At 38.7% G+C, this 20,290-nt stretch overlaps 4 protein-coding genes across 11 annotated transcripts; 2 read left to right on the top strand and 2 right to left on the bottom strand.

The window, feature by feature from the left end:
- Positions 1–1,980: 1,980 nt before the first annotated feature.
- On the bottom strand, positions 1,981–4,734 carry LOC108621018 (beta-taxilin). Of its 2 annotated transcripts, none has more exons than XM_089462856.1 (5): positions 4,408–4,734; positions 4,170–4,351; positions 3,690–4,090; positions 3,331–3,477; positions 1,981–3,274 (listed from the first exon to the last, which is right to left on the bottom strand). In XM_089462856.1, exons 2-5 carry the CDS (start codon positions 4,239–4,241, stop codon positions 2,263–2,265), a joined length of 1,632 nt encoding a protein of 543 aa, XP_089318982.1. In that variant the 5' UTR covers positions 4,242–4,351; positions 4,408–4,734; the 3' UTR covers positions 1,981–2,262. The 2 variants fall into 2 exon arrangements, with proteins under 2 accessions (XP_089318982.1, XP_089318983.1); XM_089462857.1 differs by having other exon boundaries at positions 4,170–4,328.
- Positions 4,735–4,948: 214 nt separating this feature from the next.
- Positions 4,949–5,984, top strand: Vha13 (V-type proton ATPase subunit Vha13). Its single transcript, XM_018018110.2, has 3 exons — positions 4,949–5,165; positions 5,334–5,434; positions 5,496–5,984. The coding sequence occupies exons 1-3, from the start codon at positions 5,084–5,086 to the stop codon at positions 5,664–5,666; spliced, it is 354 nt and encodes a 117-aa protein (XP_017873599.1). The 5' UTR covers positions 4,949–5,083; the 3' UTR covers positions 5,667–5,984.
- A 250-nt stretch (positions 5,985–6,234) lies between these two features.
- subdued (anoctamin 1) lies at positions 6,235–19,701 on the top strand. Of its 6 annotated transcripts, XM_089462850.1 has the most exons (17): positions 9,108–9,378; positions 9,673–9,771; positions 11,235–11,583; positions 11,653–11,721; positions 11,799–11,888; positions 12,281–12,441; positions 12,496–12,664; positions 12,724–12,844; positions 12,905–13,016; positions 13,079–13,637; positions 13,700–13,903; positions 13,961–14,422; positions 14,479–14,654; positions 14,718–14,823; positions 16,417–16,555; positions 16,616–19,227; positions 19,335–19,701. In XM_089462850.1, exons 3-16 carry the CDS (start codon positions 11,326–11,328, stop codon positions 16,807–16,809), a joined length of 2,820 nt encoding a protein of 939 aa, XP_089318976.1. In that variant the 5' UTR covers positions 9,108–9,378; positions 9,673–9,771; positions 11,235–11,325; the 3' UTR covers positions 16,810–19,227; positions 19,335–19,701. The 6 variants fall into 6 exon arrangements, with proteins under 6 accessions (XP_017873580.1, XP_017873579.1, XP_017873582.1 ...); XM_018018091.2 differs by lacking the exons at positions 9,108–9,378; positions 9,673–9,771 and adding an exon at positions 6,235–6,933 and having other exon boundaries at positions 11,799–11,870; XM_018018090.2 differs by lacking the exons at positions 9,108–9,378; positions 9,673–9,771 and adding an exon at positions 6,235–6,933.
- On the bottom strand, positions 14,839–16,332 carry LOC108621023 (uncharacterized). 2 transcript variants are annotated; one of them, XM_018018108.2, is made up of 5 exons: positions 15,572–16,332; positions 15,397–15,518; positions 15,186–15,342; positions 15,022–15,126; positions 14,839–14,944 (listed from the first exon to the last, which is right to left on the bottom strand). In XM_018018108.2, the coding sequence occupies exons 1-5, from the start codon at positions 15,759–15,761 to the stop codon at positions 14,928–14,930; spliced, it is 591 nt and encodes a 196-aa protein (XP_017873597.1). In that variant the 5' UTR covers positions 15,762–16,332; the 3' UTR covers positions 14,839–14,927. The 2 variants fall into 2 exon arrangements, with proteins under 2 accessions (XP_017873597.1, XP_017873596.1); XM_018018107.2 differs by having other exon boundaries at positions 14,839–15,126; positions 15,572–16,230.
- Positions 19,702–20,290: the final 589 nt, after the last annotated feature.

Genomic DNA, 20,290 nt, shown 5'->3' with positions numbered 1-20,290 from the left:
ACGCTGTTAGCTTTCGCTGTTAACTTTCGCTGCCATCGTCGTCTTTTGCCACTGCCTGAGAAATTATACCCAAGAGCTTAGCATGAGCATCCTTTACATGCCGCCCTCGCGTCCTTGCATTGTTGAGTATCGAGCAGTGGCTTGCTTTTCACCAATGGACGGGCGGACATTTTACAGCTAAATGACAAGTGCTTACACAGTGTCCATGTATTTATGTATACCTTTCTCTCTGTGTATAAGTGTGTGTGTGTTTTGTTGTTGTTTTCGTTTTCTCATTTTCATGTTTCATGCTTTAAAATGGGCAACTTGTGGGATGACGGCCATGAAGCTGGCACCGGGAATCGGATAACGAGTAACGGGTATTTCGAGGGTGCCAACATGGCAGGAAACAGTCTGGTCGAGCACTTGGCGCACGCTTGCGCGCCTTTCAAATTTAGCGAATTAACTCATTAAATGTTCAAAAGCTCATTGCTTGCAAAATGTGCACACATTTGTGTGTGTGTGTGTGTGAATGTGAGTGAGGCCGCGCGCGCGTGTGTGTGTGTGTAAGTGTGCATAAGTGTGAAATATGCACATGTGTCGCCTATATGGCTGGCGAAATTTCACACCCGGCCCGTGGGGGCCATTGGGGTCATTCCTTGTAGTCGCCTGCCGCCTCATGCAATTTAAAATGTTTTCTGTAATTATTTTAGTGTGGCACTTAAATGGCTTTATTTAAATTGTGAGAGCTTAGCGTAAGCCGTCCAGCGTCTCGACATCCACCATTGTGGACATTACGCATACGCCACGTGGCACGCGTGGCACCTCAAATATGCATATCACAGCGTAGCACGGCTAGCTAAAATGATAGCTGCGTGCCGCAATTACGCTGTGCTCATATTGACCGTGAAGCAACAATTTTGCATAGCAAACACTGGACAAAGTCAATGCAATTTGTTGCATGCCACGGCAGACACTGTGGCACCCAACTGCCAATTTGCAGCCCAATTACGCACGGCGACACTGCAGCAGCTCAAGAATTTGCATAGTCGAACAAAATACCAGCAATTTTAAAGGCAGTTTAAGTTATGTTAAGCCATTTGCTTAACTAATTCAGAAACTAGTTTCTCCGTGTTTGAAGAGGTTAAGATTTCTATACAGGTAGAAACCAAGAATTTAATTATAATTTCCTGAAGGTTTATGAGGTGCTACGAATCTAAACAAGAAAATAGTTTAACTCTGTTACTTTGTGCTGTTCAGATATTCTAACAGAAAATCAGATATAATAGAGCTGAGCCAATTTCTTATTCTGTTCTATTTTTGAATTTTTCAACTGACTCGATTCCAGCACAGAAATACTTCTAAGTTGTCATATTACCTGAAATTGAATATAAAGAATTTGTTTCCATACTCATGCAAACTACTTCAATGTTTTATATTTATTGTAAGATATAATTGTATTGTATATTATGGGTATTACAATATGTGATATAAATATGTATGTATTCATATTATAAAAATGTATCGTATTTTATTTATTTTTCGGTTTTTAGTTATAGAAATATCCACAGATGTAAAATATTTTTAACATCGGAGTGTCATATATTTTACGAAATTGAGCAAAATTGTAAAAAATATATCTTCATATATATAATTTATATCCATACATAAATAGAGTATATATTACGTTCGATAGTCGAATCATTATTATTTATGTTAAATATCCGTTACTATAAAGGAATATTGCTCAGAGCACATATGCATTTAGAGTAATGAAAACAAAGAGTTTTATGCAAAAATAAATATATTTAACAAAAAAATTAATAATTTGGTTTGGTTTATTTAAAATATTCAAAAATACGAGATAAGGCTGAACTATATCCGATTTAAAAATAAATAAAAATTGTAAATATTTTCCTTCTGGTTATACATATGTGAATACATATATGGTTTATTGCTAATTAAATGATTTTTTTTATTTTTTTATTTTAGAGGTATAAATTCATTTATTGAAAATTTTATATTTTATTTTGTGCTTAGAATAGCTCTTAATGGGCTCATTAATAAATAGGTATAAAATGTAATAAATAATAAATTCTCGATTTGAGCTGTTTTCTTTCCTTCTTTCTATTCCGCTGATGGCTTTACATTTGTTGGGTTAAAGTACATAAATATTTTTAAAAATGAATAAATCAAAATGCACATATACAAGAAGGATGCAATAATTTCAAGCACAAACACATTGACAGTCGAGGGAGGCGCATTAATGTCGGGCCCCCGATCCTACTTGGAATCAATCAGTGCAGGCACTTCCGACTGGTCAAAAGACGCTAAGTCACCTTGCCGAGACTCTGGCACTATTTCGGCATCAGCATCGTTTGCATTGCAGTGCCCTTCAGAAGCTTCAGAAGATTGGGGCTGCTCCACATTGTCGAATTCTGCAATTTCACACTCTGCTGCCTCTGTGTCGGCATCAGCCTCGCCCTCGGCTTCTGGCTCTGGTTCTGGCTCAGGCTCAGCCTCAGCTTGTGCTTGTGCATCTCCATCTGTTGACGGTTCAGGCCTGGGAGTATCAGCTTCCCCGTTGGTCGCAGCCGCCGCTGCAGCAGCCGCTGCTGCAGCTTTAGCCTTTGACTTGGCCTTTTTCTTATTGTTCCTCTTGATATTGTTTGCCCTCTGTTGCTCTTCGGCTGCTTGTTTCCTTTCTGCTTCGGCAGCGGCAATTTTCGCATCATTTGTGGTAAGCAGCTTCATTTGATTCTGCAAGTTGGCTAGCGTCTGCTTCAGTTCAGCACAGTTGCGCGTCATCAGCTCCATTTTGGCACTGTCCGTGTTGATAGGCACAACTTTAATGGGCTCTGGCTCGGGCGGTAGCTGCGGCATAGCAGGAATTGGAATATCTTTCTCGCGAAGAGTCTGGTGAAGCGTTGTACGCTCTAGTTGCAGTGCGCGCAGTAGCTTCTGCAACTGATCCACCTGCTTTTGTAGGCGTTCCGCCTGCTGGTCTCGTTGTTGTTTTTCGGTTGCCAATTCAATGACCATGCCGTTCGCTTTCTCATATTTTTGCCGCCAGCCCAGAGCTTCCTTCTCAATTTTCTTGGTGTGCTTGGACATTTTCTCTAGCTCGATCTTGTAACTGCCAAAGACTTCATTGGATTTCTTAAGCGATTGCTGAAACTCATCGTATTTCGCCGTATAGATATTAAGCTGCTCTTTGAGCTGTTGCTCCCGTTCCGTTAGATCCTTAATCGAGCGCTGTGCCTGCAACAACTTCTCCAGGCCAATCTGATTCTCTCTATTTTAAAAATATATGATAAGAGTGAAGAGAGCAACTACTTAATTAGTACTCACTTGGTTAGTATCTCTTTTTCCATAGCAGCTTCAACCTGAGCCTTGGTGAGCTTCGCTTGATGCAGCTGAGACTCGAGCTGAACCTGCTCGTTCAGTTTTTCCAAGTGCTTCTCGCGCGCCTGATATTGTTCAGCTAGAAGTTTCAACCTAAAAACATATACCAAAATACATTTATATATACAAATATATGTATCGCGAACATATGGTCGATTGATGCCTATATTTGTGTCTGTGCGTGTGTATGTATGTATGTGGCAGCCAGATACATACATCCACAAGAAAACGGCATGCAGTGTCGTGCCTATAAATAGACATCGAACACCGGTGTTTCTCTGCTGATGGGCGGCAGCGCCACTTACTTTTTGGTCATTTCGGTGTTGTAATCACGTAATTTAACGTTCTCCTCGTTGTTTTTAGACAGAGACTTTTGCACCTCGTTTAACGAGCTCTGAAATTTCGTTTGACTCTCCTTGCGTCGCTCCTCCTCGACCTTGATTTGCAGCATACTCTCGTTTTTCACAGACTTCAGTATGCGCTGCTGTTCCCGGCACACCTCTTGCAGCTTGTCCCTCATGAGAACGCTCTTGTTCAGCTCCCGCTGCACCTGCTCCTTCTCCCGTTGTTGGCACTCCATGTGCCGCTGTAGTGCACGCATCTCGGCGGTGAGCCGGCTCACTGTTTTCTCGCTCTCCACGTGCCGCTGCAATAACATTTTCAATTTGTCCTCATTTGTGGTGCATTCATCTAAGGATCTCAGCACCTGGTAACGGGATTCACATTATTATTTGTTTTATTGCCTTTGTACTCAATGTGTAGAATTTACTGGAATCACTACTTACCATATCTTCAAGCTTTAGCTCCCGTTGTTTCTCATCGCGCACAACCCGCTTGTTCTTGTTCGGCCTTTCCATGGTAAATCACCTCTATATATGCGTATATTAAGTTCTTTCAAATTATTGCTATATTTGTGAGATTACTGGCAACAGAGTGGCCGAATCCTTATAATAAAATCCGCGTATTTCTTCAAATAAATAAATATACCAAACAATTCCACTTGAACTTAATCAAAATACTGACCACTCTTTTATATAAGCAAATTGAATAATTTGCTACTATGGAGTTTTAACATTTGATTTAAATCGGTTTTATAATTAAGGTTGAAAATAACACAGATACTCAAATTACTAATCACTTAAAATTTCGAAAAGAAGTTGCAAATTAGCTGTTTTTAAATATGTCGGCTTCTCGATAAATTGTGTTGAGTCGTTATTAAAATTGTATGCGTCACGTTCAAATTTAAATTGTTGTACAGCAGAGCTCTCTGCGTCGTCTTGAGTTAATTATTTCGAAAATATACAAACTGAAACATAACAACGTGTAATAAATTCAAATGACAAAAAACGCAAAGTAGTTTCTTAAAATTAATATTTATTTTGTATAATCTACTCAAGTGTTTAAAGGCATCACCCCTGCAGTATTTAACGAACTTATCTGCTGTTAAGCGGTGGAGTCGATTATAGGAAATGTATCGATAGTATTTTTCCTTGCAAACGAACTTGTCGCGCATAATTTCCTATTCGATATAATCGATTTTTCACCAATTTAGTGTGTATGCGTGTGTGTGACTTCGTCATATGACATTTTTCACGTCGTTTGTGTTAAGTCTGTCGTAGTCGTCACTTGCTTTTTTCAACTTGCATTGATACCACGGCCCGAGCGAGCAGAAAAACATTAATTTTTAAAATACCTTAAAATGGCCAGCCAAACGCAGGGAATACAGCAATTGCTTGCTGCCGAAAAGAAGGCAGCCGAGAAGGTTGCCGAGGCCAGAAAACGTAAGCGAAAAACCTACTAAAATATAGTCCAATTGGATAGACATAAAACGACTTACGACTTTTTCGCTATCGACGTTACGCGCGTTGAGCGACATCAAGTCACATGATTCGTTTGCACTCGAGTAAATAAATATTGATGTTATGAAAAACTCTCTGCTTCAATTGTAGGCAAGGCAAGGAGATTGAAGCAAGCCAAGGATGAGGCCACCGAGGAGATTGAAAAATTCCGCCAGGAGCGTGAGCGCGCCTTTAAAGAATTCGAGGCCAAGGTTAGTTACTCATTAATAGGTGCTGAGTGAAATGTGTATATAATTAAATATATAAATACAGCATATGGGCAGCCGCGAAGGAGTTGCAGCGAAAATCGATGCCGATACTCGTGTGAAACTGGCCGATATGGAGGCTGCCATCACGACACGCAAAGAACCCGTCATTCAGGAGATCTTGAAGTTCGTCTACAACATCTCTCCCGAAGTGCACAAAAACTACAACAGGAAGTAAATTTTTGGGCGCGATGACGACTTCAACGGCGTTGGCCGTATCCAAAATATTGCTCGTTTTATTGTAAATTCGATGTCCAAGTTCAACTCTAATGCATAATTTAGCCCCTTAATAATAGTGCATACTATATTAAACACTGCTGTATTATTATTCCATATATTAAAAAATTTGTTGTTTCACCAAGATAGAACCTCGGTGCAGTTAAATGCTAACTATTTGTTAACCACTGTTAATTTTTGCTTTTGCAATTCTTAATTAAAGTGTATTATTTTGTTTATGTTTTATTCCATTCAAATACAAGCTGTTATTTTATTCGAACTTTATTTTATTCTTTACCTTGATATGGGCGAATATGATAACAGACACGTTAAGACTTGCATGACAGCAAATGCATTGTTCAATTGGTCTTATTGAACTTGTTTGTCCGAGTAGATATATATGTATGTATGTATGTCATGTGAATTCGCTTACATGTTGCATGACAATCTAATCTGACTGCATGACCAACTGGTATTATATTTCGGTATTTTTTAGTATGTTTCTGGATGGTATTTAAATCATGCTGACAAATTGTAGTCGTTAGTGTTTATTTTAGTGCTGCTTGGCCAGTTGCTGCAGAATTGGCGGTGTGGAGCCTGGTGCCGTTATTTTCAGTGCAAGCACGGCAAATGCAATTGTATAACAGAAGTACAAGATTCAATACTCAGTGATAACGGTTGTCATTCATTCAATTTATAATCCCAATGCCCGCGAGTTGACCTCGAATTTCGCTAACGCGACCCGAAAATGCACACATACTAACGTAATAACATGTGAAAGTAAACAAGTCCGGCGAGCTTTTAGTATAGTTAAGCGAAAATCTCACACATGTTTAGAGCGAAATGCTAAATTTAGATAATGCCAATGATGGCAGCGATGCTGATGAGTTGGAAACACCTCCTACATTACCTCAGCCTCCACCCCAGCCCGAGGAGGAGTCTGCACAGCTGCTGGCCGAACAGGCCAAACGGCCAAATGCTACGATTCAGCCACCTTACTCGGCCCCCTTGGCCCCTTACGATATGGAACTGGTAAAGCGAGCCGGTCTAAAGGGCAAGCTGCTGGCTAAAGAGAGCATCTGGGGAGGCGTGATGAAGCCAGACGACAGAGGTGCCGAAGCAACGACACGTTTCGTTGATCTTGAGCGAGGCGGCGAAGCCGGAAAGGCCAGAAAGTCATCGACTGAATCACTGAGCTTGCACGAGAAACGGGCGCGATTCGCTGAGAGGTAAGTCCCCCTGTACTTCGACTCTACTATCGAGGAAACAGTCATTAGTTTAATTACATTCCATTTACTATTCCATTCTTATTGTTGTTTATCAATTGTAATTTGTCAATTTACAAGGTGTTTAGGCTGATTCGTTAATAATAAATTATGTATTAAGTAATTAAGGACGAGCTGGATACAAAAAATAGATTTACGAAATATCACACTTTTACTACATAAGACTAAATAGAGCTTATGAGATTGCGGATTAGAGAGGCTTAACTTTATACGGGCTCCGAACAAAAGATTTCGCAACTGTTGAATTTGTATATACATCTATTTATGTTGTCTTTAAGTATACTTTTCCTTTTCGGTATAAAACATATGTTTATAAATTTCAAATTTATAAGAACAACGGAATTTTGCAAAGCTTTGTGCCTACAAGTATCGATTTCATGATTTCCAAACATAAGTCAAAAACAATTCTGTGTTTTGTTATCTGACTGGATTATTTATTTAGTGTCCATATTAAAACATAAAAACACATTTATATTCTAACGGAATAAAAATATCTTTACAGGGTACAGAATAATCAACTATCTTTTTGCTTTCAACTACTTTTCTATAGGGAACCTTTCTCTTTGTCATTCTAGTTTATAAAAGATAAACATTTGTTTATAATTTTTAAGTGCGAAATTATGTTTGAAGAGATCATTTATTACTGATAAGGGTAGACAGATGAGTTGAAGCTGCTTGTTAGAAGTGTTAAGTATTTGTTATATATATATATATATATTATTTGTTGCAAATTGAGTAATTATTGTGAATCTTTTTAAATAATTTTCAAAATATTTTTTTTATTTTTTTATAAATATGATCCAATTCAAGGGCATTTATGCCATTTACTTTATTTTATAGGGTTATGAAAGCTGAAAATCATGATCAATATAGATTTTCTTTTGGGTTCATTTTGAACAACGAAATGTGAATTTATATTTTAGTTTTATATATATATTTCATAGAAATAATAGATTCGAGCGAAAGCAAAATTACCCTGTATAAAACAACTAATCAATATATAATTGTAATTGTTTGTTTACCGTTTGCCCTTTTGAGTTTGATATATAATACATGTGTTTAAAGTGCACTGAAATCTGGAGAGGCGATCAACTGACCTGAATATACATATTTCCGTTTATAATCAGAAGAATATTACATCTCACCAAAACACAGACACACTCAGACATATGTGTGTATGTAATATACGCAACAAGTGCTCTCTCATCATACAGCTGCTCTCTTTGTATGATGCATCGCGACGCATTGGCCAATAACAGCTGATTTGCTGCTATGTCGTGCTCTTTTGTTCGTTTCGGCAACAGTGTTGCCAGCTCAGCCTATTTCAGGCTAGATCTAGCCTATTTGAATGTGGTTGGGTTGTGGTTGGTTAGATGAAATGAGATTGGGATGGAATAGCCAAAAATTGAGACAGACTAAGCAGAAGTTCTAGTTCTTAAGAGAATTATAGAAGAGGAGAAGCTGCAGGAATATACATATATTCAGCAAGAGATGATGATGAACTAGAGAAGATCATTACAGTTGTCTACATGTATGCAACTGTATTCATTTGGTATTTATATTTAAGTAAAACGAAGCTAGAATGCTTGCAGCAACAGGGTGTGCCCCCATTGGTCTCTTTAGGCTCAACATTTGAGCACAACTTAGTCTACGAGTGAGAGTCGCCCTATATAAAGGGCAGCAGCGGCAGCATTTCTTCAGTCTCCCAGGCCTGATGGGGGTAAATCGTGCAGTGTAGAAAAGTGAAGTGAAGTGTGTGATCGTTCAGCTAAGCATTAAAGACTTACAGGAAAAGCTTAGGAGAGGAGGAAATACATATTATTATGATGAGCAAAAAAGAGATTATTGGTAATATTTTGAGAAATATATTTGTTACATTTCGTTTTTATCTCATTTTTCATCTAGCCCGCTACTCCAGCATTTATTCCTATACTCTAGCCTGCGTTAGTTTGTGGAAACCAACAGCGCGCAGCACTGTTCGGCAAGGTGAAGAAATGTGTAGAAAGAGAGCGTAGGGTGTAGAGTGAACACGACAAAGCAACCCGGCAAACGAACCCAACAACTGTATTGAGCTGCTCAGCTGCTCAGCTGCTCTGCGCTCAGCTGTTGGCGCTTGTTCAGTTTGTTGTCGTTGCTGCTGCGCGTTGGTCGTTGCTTAGTCGTTGTCGTCTTCGTCGTCGTCGTCGTCGTCGTCATCGTTGCCGCAGTCCGTTTTCTTCATTTATTCGCAGTGAACGCGCGGCGGTTGACAAACGTTAATTTGATTAATAAATCGCGTGGACAGTGAGCAAAGAGCATCAAATATTATTTGTTTGATTTCTTTTCACCATTTCATTATTGTCAACTATGGCTTAGCCGGAAACAGAAACGGAAACGGAGACGGAAACGGTATTACTTAACACGTTTAATGCCTTTTGCCTGTTGCTGTTGTTCTTGTTGCTCCACTGCATTACTCATCAGCTGCTGGGACATAATACAAAGATCTCTCTGTGGCTGTATCGCTAATATCTGTTTTGTTTTTTGTTGAAAGTCGTGTGGGCGCTTTTATTTTTGTTGTAGTCTCATTTTTTTTTCTGTTATTTGTCATATCGAAATTCCGCGTATTTTTAACAGCTAAACTGTATAAACAATATATAATGTACAAATCTTAAATTATTTTCGCATCTTGCCTTGCTCACATAGGTGGCGAATTTTGAGTGCAACTAATAAAACTATAACAAAAATTTGTTGGCCTTGATAAAAAAAAAAAAAAAGAAATAAAACAATTTTATTTAGTCAAAAGTAAGCACAGTATTGTATGTAAATGTGTATAATGTTGGGCAAGCTTCAAGTTAATTACTTTATTTGCTTGAAGGTCATTATTGTTTGTGGTTAAGAGGCCTATAAATTATAAAAACATCAAAATTTGGTTGTTAGCTTTCAGAAAAACTAAACGAATAGGGGCCCAAAGAGAACGGCTAATAATTAAATGAGAATGACCATTGTTAAGCTGTTGCTGTATTGAAAATATGGCAAAAATTCTTAATTTTTTATGAATATCGAAATTTGCTCGATGCGTGATTCTTCGATAATATCAATAACAAGATATATTAATACTGCGAGCTTAGTAATATTTTAATTTTTTTTTTTTTTTTATATTTCAATATTATATAAACAAATTAAATACTTGTAGATCAGATATACATTATTATAAATACATTAATTTAGCACCTTTCTAAACCAGTTCTATATAATGAAAACTTGGTTATTATCTCTTATGTGTAGTCGTTAATCGTTAACTTAATATAAGTCATAGGTATAACAGAAAATGATATTGTAATATTATGATATTTACGTCAATAAAATATCATACTTATAATACAAGTTGTTTATAATAATCAATTGCTATATAGTATCTGAGCTACTTGCTTGCTTTTCTAAATTAAACACGATATTAATAAAATACTTTGGAAATGAGTCTTGAGACTCAGCTCAGTTTCCTATTATATAAATAAAATATGCTTAGCTTTTATTAAAAACCAGCGACTGAGTACTTGCATCAAAGTAATGTGAGTGATTCATCAAGTGACAGATTCCACGGTCAAGATGCAGGAAAAAATATATGTATATATACTGTAGCTGAATCATAGGTGATAGTCTAAGCAATATGTTTCACATGCAAATATTAAATTTGCGTATATATCGTGTATATATGTATATATATTACACTTGATAATATTTTAAATGTGCAGCCGTTTTCGCTCATTAGCAAATCGTTCATTTGTACTCAGTTGAAGCAAAAATATTATGTGGCAAAAGCTTTCGAGCGAGCTTCTGACATAACATTGCTCTTGTTTATTTTGAATTGCATTTTGAGCTATAAAACTGCTGCACAAATAATTAAATTTCCGACATTAGTATATATAAATATACATATATATAACAAGGCGCTTGGCTGCTCAAACATTTTAATCTATGTAGTTGCTCTGACGGTCATTAAGTATACGACCCATTTAACGTTAACAGCTCCCATTCATATTGACCCATATTATTGGGGGTGTGGTGTGACTCGATTATGAGCACGGAGCACGGCAGGGAGCCAAACCACACTGTGTATTGCGTGGAGAGGTCAAGTCTGCAGGGAATCATTTGTTGCTGCTTGAATATGTTAGCCATTTTGAAATGAAATCATTGGGACATGCTTTGGGCATGTCAAGCTCTTGCAAAAATCTAACGAGCTGTATTCTAATTTGGTCGTTCTACAGCGGCCTATCCACCTATCAACTGTCAGAGACTGTCGGGTCATTGCCCAACGGCAAGAACTCCACCGTAAATCAGTCGGATCCTCTACTGCCAATGTCAGAGCCCACACAGAGCTACGATGAGCGCGAGTGCAGCTGTCCGCGCGAATATTATCAGAGAGCCGAGCTGAACACCTCACTCTTCTTTGCGGACTGCAAGCGCTCCATAGATTTCGTGCTGGCCTACAGGACCAATCCCAACGAGGCGACGGAGGCGGAAAATGAGGAAAAGCGACGCATCTTCCAGGAGAATCTGATACAACAAGGCCTTGAGGTGGAGCTCAGTCAAAAGGACCAAATTTACTTTGTCAAGGTGGAATGTCTAACAAATATATACTATAACTCTATATATGTATTTCTAATATCTATCGAATCATTTCAGATCCATGCACCACTGGAGGTGCTGCGTCGCTATGCGGAGATTCTCAAGCTGCGTATGCCCATGAAGGAGGTGTGTATGCATTTTCCTTGAACCACTAGTTTTTCAATGCACTCGAATGATACACGAAACATTTTATATTATTTTAGTCATTATGTAATTTGCGCGTTTATGAAAGATCAAATCGTCTACACAATGCGGCCCATTATTTGTCGAAGAAGGTCTGCAAAAAAGTTCAGGTCTTAATTAAATACAATTAACAATTATTGCAGATTAAGCGTCCTGCCATGCTGCTAAACTAAATAAGCCTCGATCTCTGAGTGTTTGCCGTATTTATGCTTGAGCTCTATAAACGCCCTACTTGATATCCAATTGCTAGTGTAAATCCACTCAATCTCAATCTCAACCTCTTAAGATGATCTTAATTTATGTTTTTTATAGAATTTCTATTAGTTTGGATCTAACTTAAACTTTTGTTGTAGTTTAGCTCTTATTTATTACTATTTTTGAAAGATCTGTATATATATAAATTTCTTTTCCGTTTTTGTGTTTTGTTATCCTACACTTTCTTCATGTAAACTGTAAAGTCTTTTGTTTTGAGTAACTAATTAATATATTAACATTCTTTCAGATACCTGGTTTGTCTGTGGTTAATCGTTCCTCGAAAAGTGTTTATTCTAGTCTCAAATCATCCTGCCACTCCATTTTGCGTCACATCTATGTGGACGAGCGTTACTTTCCAAAGCGTGCGCATCGCTTCACAGCCATCTACAGTCGTGATAAGGAATATCTGTGAGTCAGCATTGAGGTTAACTATGTAAACATAAGTCATCTATTTCTATATAGGTTCGATATACGTCAGGATTGCTTTTTTACAACGGCAGTGCGTTCACGTATTGTGGAATTCATTTTGGATCGACAGCGTTTTCCTGCCAAGCGTCAGAATGACATGGCCTTTGGCATTGAGCGTTTGGTGGCCGAGGGTGTTTACTGTGCGGCGTATCCACTGCATGATGTGAGTAGCTAGCATAATGCAAATAAAAATAGAATAAATACAGATATTTAACTGCACAGGGCGAAATTACGGAGGAAGGCACCATGCGGGAGCTGCTCTATACAAATTGGGCCTCGGTGAAAAAATGGTATCGCTATCAGCCCCTAGATGATATTAAAGAGTACTTTGGCGTCAAGATTGGCAAGTGTTGGGCATCCCTTTAATCAGACTCACTTACTCACAGTTTTCCCACTTTTCCAGGTCTCTACTTTGCCTGGCTGGGCTATTATACGTACATGCTGCTGTTAGCTTCCATTGTGGGCGTCGCGTGTTTCATTTACTCCTGGTTTTCCCTCGAGAACTATGTGCCCGTGTAAGTTAGCAATGTGGAGTGCGTTTACGCTATAGCTAAGCAACATCTATCATCGTTTTCAGCAAGGACATTTGCCTACGCTCAAACTCGAACTTCACAATGTGTCCGCTGTGCGATTGGTGTGAATTCTGGAATCTAAGCGAGACGTGCAATTATGCCAAAATTACATACCTCATAGACAACCCAAGCACAATATTCTTTGCCGTCTTTATGTCGTTTTGGGCGACGTTATTCTTGGAGCTCTGGAAACGCTATTCGGCTGAGATAACACATCGCTGGGATTTGACGGGCTTCGATGTGCACGAGGAGCATCCACGGCCGCAGTACTTGGCCCGCCTGGAGCACATTGAGCCCACGCGCACGGATTATGTGACCAATATAAAGGAGCCCACGGTGCCGTTTTGGCGCATGAAACTGCCAGCGACTGTCTTCAGCTTCTCCGTTGTGGTGCTGCTCATTGCCTTGGCTTTTGTGGCACTGGTTGCCGTCGTTGTGCATCGCATGTCCATGCTGGCAGCCCTAAAGGTGGATGGCAGTGGCATGACCACATCGAAAGCAATTGTTTTAGCCGCTGCATCGGCAGCATTTGTGAATCTCTGTTTGCTTTACATACTGAACTATGTAAGTAACTTGTCCCCCCGTAAAAATTTATTATATATTCATACAACTTCTCCTTTACCTAGTTATACAATCACTTGGCCGAGTATCTGACTGAGCTGGAAATGTGGCGCACTCAAACGCAATTCGACGATTCGCTGACACTCAAGATTTACCTGTTGCAGTTCGTGAACTACTACGCCTCGATATTTTATATAGCTTTCTTCAAGGGCAAATTCGTGGGGCATCCGGGAGAGTATATTACCGTCTTTAAATACCGTCAAGAGGAGGTGGGTTTTCATGGCATTTATGGTATAGCTAAATCTAATTTGTTTTCCTACTTTCAGTGCTCTTCGGGTGGCTGTCTGACGGAGCTTTGCATACAGCTGGCCATTATAATGATTGGCAAGCAGGCATTTAATACCATTTTGGAGGTTTACCTGCCGATGTTTTGGCGCAAGGTGCAAGCTATTCAAGTTGGCCTTTCACGTCTGTTTGGCAATTCGGTTAAGCCCGACAAGGCCAAGGACGAGCGCTGGATGCGAGACTTCAAGCTACTCGATTGGGGTGCACGCAGCTTGTTTCCCGAGTACTTGGAAATGGTTTTGCAATATGGTTTTGTCACCATCTTTGTGGCTGCCTTTCCGCTGGCGCCGTTCTTTGCGCTTCTCAACAACATACTCGAAATGCGTCTGGATGCCAAAAAGTTGCTGACCCACCACAAACGGCCCGTATCCCAACGTGTCCGAGATATTGGCGTTTGGTATCGCATTCTGGATTGCATTGGCAAACTGAGTGTCATTACGAATGTGAGTTGATTTCAATTTGTTTTGCGGCTAGCATTAACTAATTGAACTGCTTTTAGGGTTTTATTATTGCCTTCACTTCGGATATGATACCACGCTTGGTGTATCGCAGCCTAAAGTCCCCAGATGGAAGCCTAAATGGCTACTTGGACTTTACCTTGTCCGAGTTTCGAATATCCGACTCATCCAAGCTGCATAGCTTAGCTGGAGATTTTTCAAATATAACCACGTGCAAGTAAATACACTTAAGATTTGATATGGCTATTAGATTATATAATATCTGTTACTTTACTCTCAGATACACGGATTACCGAGAGCCGCCCACTTCGCCGAACAAATATCATTTGACGAGCACATTTTACATCATTCTAGCTTGTCGCCTGGGATTTGTTGTGGTGTTTGAAGTAAGTTTCGAGCAATTTGACTTTGCATTGTTCGTTTTATTTGTTTCATTACATAAATGCTTGTACATCAATTAAGCCAATAGCTTTGGTTAATGTTATCCAATTTAAATGAGATTTCCTTCTGGTCGTTCAGGTGTATATAGAATAGCAATTAATTACCCTTGACAAACTTTCAAACCTTGATATGCTGAAACATACCCGACGTTTCCACAATGCTTTCCTGCAGCGCACGATTCTCGTTCGTGGATGTCTTCAGCATGCGGTAGAGCGCATAGATGCCATAGGCAACAAGCGCGTTGAGCACTAGATAAATTCATATATATCAATTGTGAATAATAGTTAGAGTTGAGGGGCAAACTTACCTATGAAAACGCCAAAGAGCACACTTCGTGCTATGCGTCGATCTATCGAGGCGTCCGCTTCATCAATTTTGACCTCCAAGAATACGAAAATGGCCACCTCAATGACCATAGAGACGAATGCGTTGATCAGCCATGGGGCAATGCATATTAGTCGTCGCTAAATACATACTTATAGAGAGATATCATAGTGGGACGTACCAGTATATCTCACCTGTTTGATGCCATCGACTAGAATGCCAGCCACCACTAGATTTATCAATGCCTTTACCCAAACGGTTACAGTTAGTATCATATAGAAGGCCTGCGAGAACTCATGAACCAGCACATAGTCCACTGGAAAGTAGATGGGTTAGGTCTGTCTACTGCCGCTTCGATTCAATGTTTACCCAGTGTAGCGACAAATGCTCCGAATGGACTTAAGATCTGGACATCATTTTGCTGCCATTGCGTAAAGTCCATAAAGTCATTGTACAGATAGAAGCTGCTTAGGCCGAGGATGCACAGCGCAATCAGAGCATCCAAGCAGGCTATGCTCAGACCGAAAGTGCGCAGATTGAAACAGGCGAAACGTTTCATTATTTAAATTTGTAGTTTTTCGATTGCTTAGATATTATTTAAATTGTTTGCTAGTTATATATCTATACTATCCTTTATCTATTATAATTTTTTGTGAACGTGCGTGCGTTCGCTTCGAACTATTTGTCGCTACTAAATCAAATAATGTTGCCGTGCCTCACAAAATGAGGTCCAATTTTCGTTGAGCTGGCATTTTCCATTTTCACTTTTCACTCCTCAAGAAATTCTTATACATTGGTTGCACATGAACTAGATCTGCGAGTGGGCTTCTTCTGTGTCTCTTCATATTGGTCTTAATTGGTAGTCTGGTTTTTTTTTCCCCCTGCTTAAGCTATCTATCGAATTTGTTGACCCTATAAAGCAGTTGGCTCTCGCAGATAGATCAATGCAAAGTGTGTCCGCTGGCTGATGAGCTAAAAGAATTTAATTAACTAGACAGAAAACAAAGTTCTAAACGACAGCAGGCGCATTTTTAAGGTTTTGCTCTGTGCTAATGACCCCAATCAGGTGTTGGGGTGATGAAATATTGCACCAATACCAGTTGGAGAACTAAGGGTAAAATGCTCTTTAGCAATTAGTTGAATCCAAATGCTCTTTGAAGGTTGTGCAGACTGTCGAGTATTAAATAATACAAAATTGAATTTATTTTGAACAGAACTTTGTAGCTCTAGTGATGATACTGGTGCGCTGGTGTATACCGGACATGAGCGTGGAGCTGCGGGATCAAATCAGACGCGAGGTTTACATAACCAATGAGATAATCATCGATCAGGAAGCACAACGCGCACGTTTCGGTAATTGACACATACATATAAAATGAAAATGAAAATTATTGAGTAATTATTTGATTTTAGAACGTGCGAAACGTAACTACTCACTGGCAAGAGCTGCGAGTGTTCAAGAGGTGGATGCTGCCTCGATAGATGAACCCAATTCGAAGTTTATACAAATTGAAAAGCTACTCAACGCGAATCTCTCACAAATTGAAATGGACTCAATTATACATGGCGAGAATACGACCACAGGCATCTCTGGTGCAGACTGCTAGCGTCTATGCTCTCTTCTAACAATGCTCGGTGATGATATTTAGTTGTAATTTCTTAGTTCAGGCTATTTAGTTTAGGCCTCAAACTGTTGAATTCATTGTGTTATGCCAGTTCCTTGCAAGAAACTTAATTAGCTATACGAAGTGCTTTACATTTTTGATTTAACAATATGGTTTAAAGCTTTAATCACACAAATATTATCCCAGTTTTGTTGAATATTGTAGATGAAATTATTGGGCAGAACTGCAAAGACTTAGCACAAATCTAGTTAAAATATTGTTCTAGCTCATCAGTTGCCAAAGTGGGAGCTACCATAAAACTAATGAATATTTTTCATTTAAAAATATATGTATATAATATATTATAATTATACATAATGTCAGATCTTATGAATTAAATTCGATTTTCATATTATTTATTATTACATCTATACAAAGAAATCTCAGGCCTCTTCGAAAATCCATGAAATCTCACCTAAACATACACATATTTTACAATATATGTAAATATTTTAGATAAATTAATTATATATATGTCTATATACATATATATAGAAGGAATATTTATATTAACTGGGCAATGAATGTTTGTATATATTAGATCAACTTAAAATGAAATTCGAATGTCTTTTGAAATGCAACTGATGTTTATGGATTGTAAACTATACTTATATACTATTGATATAAATGTGCTTGTGTAAAGATTGAATATATGATGTGATTGATGTATTGGAATTTTATTATATATCTATTAAAGGATTTTACACTAGCTAAAACCCAATGAATGTTTATTTTGAGGATAAAAATATTTAATGTAATTAATTATAATACATATAATTTTTAGTTAGATATATCGGTTGTATATTAGTAGTAGAAATGATATAAAATGGGAATTGAGACCATAAAGATTTGTTTTAAATGTATGTAACACGCTAATGGGTGTCACAGGCCGCATTATGCATATATATTTATTCTCAGGTCGATTACTAGATTACTAGAGGCTGAGCTAGAGACTCATCTGGATGCCATAGTCAAGGTTTGAAATTTGCATATCATTAAAAATGTTCAGCTAAAGGAAAAGAAAAGAAAAGTAATTCAACAATTAAGATCCCATGGGCTTTACCCATACCGCAGCTGATGTGATGTGGGTGAGTGCGAGTATGTGTTTGTGCATATGTTTTTTGCTATGTATGAATTCAGTATATTCTACTCATCCCATATGGTATTTGATATTTTAATAAGTAAATAAAACTCGGAACTAAAAGTGGGATAGGAGCTAAGCTAATAAACCTAAAATTTGCATAGATTTATTATTTCCTGATAGGCAGCTAAAGCTTTAAAGCAAACGTACTCTACCTTAAAGTTAGTCTGTCCTAATCTAAACAGTAAACATTTTGAATCATTAATACTTAGGCACGCCGAGTTTAGTAAACACGCTTATGCTTCATTTATAGCATTATATTTGGTGCTCCCCTCAAGGCGAAGCTAATTTTCTAGCAATAAAATACTTAAACAACCAATAAAAGTCAAGTACTTAAATATTATAGCAACTCAAAGAGTTAAATTGCCAAAGGTGCTTAAGAATTTTCATCTTAAGAAAAACCAAATGCTAAGAGGAAAATTCGTACAATATATAACACATATATGTACATATATCTATTCATTTCTACAGACCTCGCCAGATGGGTCTCAGTGAACCAAAAGAATTCCGTTAGTCCTAGACTAGCGCAGCGCTTTATTGTTGTCATAGTCGAAGGTCGTCGTTGGATTTGGCTAAAAATAAATAGGTTAATATCTTGCAAATATATACGATGCTAAAATTAAAAACAATAATAACAAACATTAAAGAGAAATAAAACAATAACATATACATTCTTGAAAATACATCTAAGAGCAAAATGTATTGGAAATGTGAGTTTAGGGTATATTGGTTTGGCTGTAGTGTATGTAGGGTATGCGGGTAGAGTAAGACATTTCCCCAAGGGAAATTTCCTTTTATTCCTGAACAGGATTAACAATTGACTTGATATCTATCTATCTCTTTCTTCCATATTTATTTTGCTTCAAGCTCCTGCACAGTCGCATAGACCCCACACATTTGCTGTAGTGTAGCGCTGGCATCAACCCCAAAGCGTTGCCCTTTGCTGCCGCCCCCCTCAGCTGGTTTGTGGATTGCCGTAAAGCAACAAGCTGTACGGCCGTGAGTAAAGCATATTCTCGCTGTTTGGGAGAGCATTTCGCCAAGTTGGCCAAATTTGATGGTTGTGTGATTTGTTGTGTTGCGCTCGCGTGTGCTGCGCATGCGTGAAACGATGACGTCACGTGGGAAAACTTGCGCTCTGCAGTTGGGAGCGCAGCTGATTGTGTTGCCAACAAGCGCACATGGCGATGGCGATGGCAAAGGCAAAGGCAAAGGCAAAGGTAATGGAAATGGCGATGGCGATGGCGTTGGCGATGGCGTCGCTGGCGACGTAGCCGTTCAGCCAGGGTGCATGCCAATAATCATATTCATTCGTTTATTTGGCTAGACTCAGTGTGTACCTCGGTTGCGCTGCGCGGCTCGTGCTGCACTTTGTCTCTGTGTGAAACGAAATTCGACGGACTTTTGCTGCCACTACTTCCGTTTACGTTACGGGCTTTTGGCCTAAACAACAAAGTTGTAGTCGAACGCGCTAAAATGCTAGCAAATCTAGCGACGCTAGCTGCCCCCAACTGAACTTCGAGGCGAGTCCGTTGCCCATGAGGTCGCTGCGTACGTTGCCCTAAGTCCGGAAGTGTGTTGTCCTGGCAACTGCAGTGGGCAGAGGGCAGGGGGGAGAGGGCCGAGGACTGAGCACAGTGTAATCCCATTGAAGCGCATCTCACAGATGAATGCTGCTCAGGCGGAAATCACAGGTATGTTCTAATTATAAAGGCAATCAAATACTTTAGTACAGATACTTTATTATTTCATAATTAAATTATATTAACTCACATGCAAATATTTAAAGGATTTTTTGCGATCTGCAGACTATTGATTTTAGTTGCCCACTGCCGGCTAAAACTCAAGGAATAGTCTCATATTTCTTGCTGCCATTAGTTCCTGTGTGTGCGTGTGTGTGTGTGTGTGAGTGTGTGCTTGTTTGTGTTTGTTTATGTGTGTGTTTGCTCTTGTGTGAATGGATTTGATGCCATGGCAATTGCATTCCGCCACCTTGGCGTCTCTCTGCTTTGGGATTCGCTTAAAGTTCACAGTTTTATTAAGTTTTCCATTTGAGAGCTGAAATTTTCTTTGTGCTTCGTTCTGCTGACCTTTGGCAGGAATCATGTATACCTTATATATATATAAATACTATATACATTTATATATATTTGAGAGCTTAAAATGGTATTAGCCAACTCTTTCTTCTAACTGCTTTACCTTACTATATATAAATCTCTATAATATATTTTGTTATACAAATTAATCTCTATAAAATATTCTCTCATATAAATCGATCTCGAT

The sequence above is a fragment of the Drosophila arizonae genome, chromosome 2 (genome assembly GCF_054131065.1).
Source record: "Drosophila arizonae isolate 15081-1271.41 chromosome 2, UAZ_ARI_1.0, whole genome shotgun sequence".
NCBI classification, from domain to species: domain Eukaryota; kingdom Metazoa; phylum Arthropoda; class Insecta; order Diptera; family Drosophilidae; genus Drosophila; species Drosophila arizonae.
Note: the sequence above shows the minus strand (reverse complement) of the source record. Positions and strands in the feature narration are given on the sequence as shown.

Bases quoted from the DNA above. Each gene is read 5' to 3' on its own strand.
- LOC108621018 (XM_089462856.1), bottom strand. From the start codon at position 4,241: ATGGAAAGGCCGAACAAGAACAAGCGGGTTGTGCGCGATGAGAAACAA. The intron at 3,478-3,689 runs GTAAGTGGCGCT...ATATGTTTTTAG, and splicing joins AACACCGAAATGACCAAAAA to GTTGAAACTTCTAGCTGAAC. The intron at 3,275-3,330 runs GTGAGTACTAAT...TTTTTAAAATAG, and splicing joins GAAAAAGAGATACTAACCAA to AGAGAATCAGATTGGCCTGG.
- Vha13 (XM_018018110.2), top strand. From the start codon at position 5,084: ATGGCCAGCCAAACGCAGGGAATACAGCAATTGCTTGCTGCCGAAAAG. The intron at 5,166-5,333 runs GTAAGCGAAAAA...CTTCAATTGTAG, and splicing joins GGTTGCCGAGGCCAGAAAAC to GCAAGGCAAGGAGATTGAAG. The intron at 5,435-5,495 runs GTTAGTTACTCA...ATATAAATACAG, and splicing joins TTAAAGAATTCGAGGCCAAG to CATATGGGCAGCCGCGAAGG.
- subdued (XM_018018090.2), top strand. From the start codon at position 6,548: ATGCTAAATTTAGATAATGCCAATGATGGCAGCGATGCTGATGAGTTG. The intron at 13,904-13,960 runs GTGGGTTTTCAT...TCCTACTTTCAG, and splicing joins TTAAATACCGTCAAGAGGAG to TGCTCTTCGGGTGGCTGTCT. The intron at 14,423-14,478 runs GTGAGTTGATTT...AACTGCTTTTAG, and splicing joins AACTGAGTGTCATTACGAAT to GGTTTTATTATTGCCTTCAC.
- LOC108621023 (XM_018018107.2), bottom strand. From the start codon at position 15,761: ATGAAACGTTTCGCCTGTTTCAATCTGCGCACTTTCGGTCTGAGCATA. The intron at 15,519-15,571 runs GTAAACATTGAA...TCTACTTTCCAG, and splicing joins AGCATTTGTCGCTACACTGG to TGGACTATGTGCTGGTTCAT. The intron at 15,127-15,185 runs GTAAGTTTGCCC...GAATTTATCTAG, and splicing joins GCTCTTTGGCGTTTTCATAG to TGCTCAACGCGCTTGTTGCC.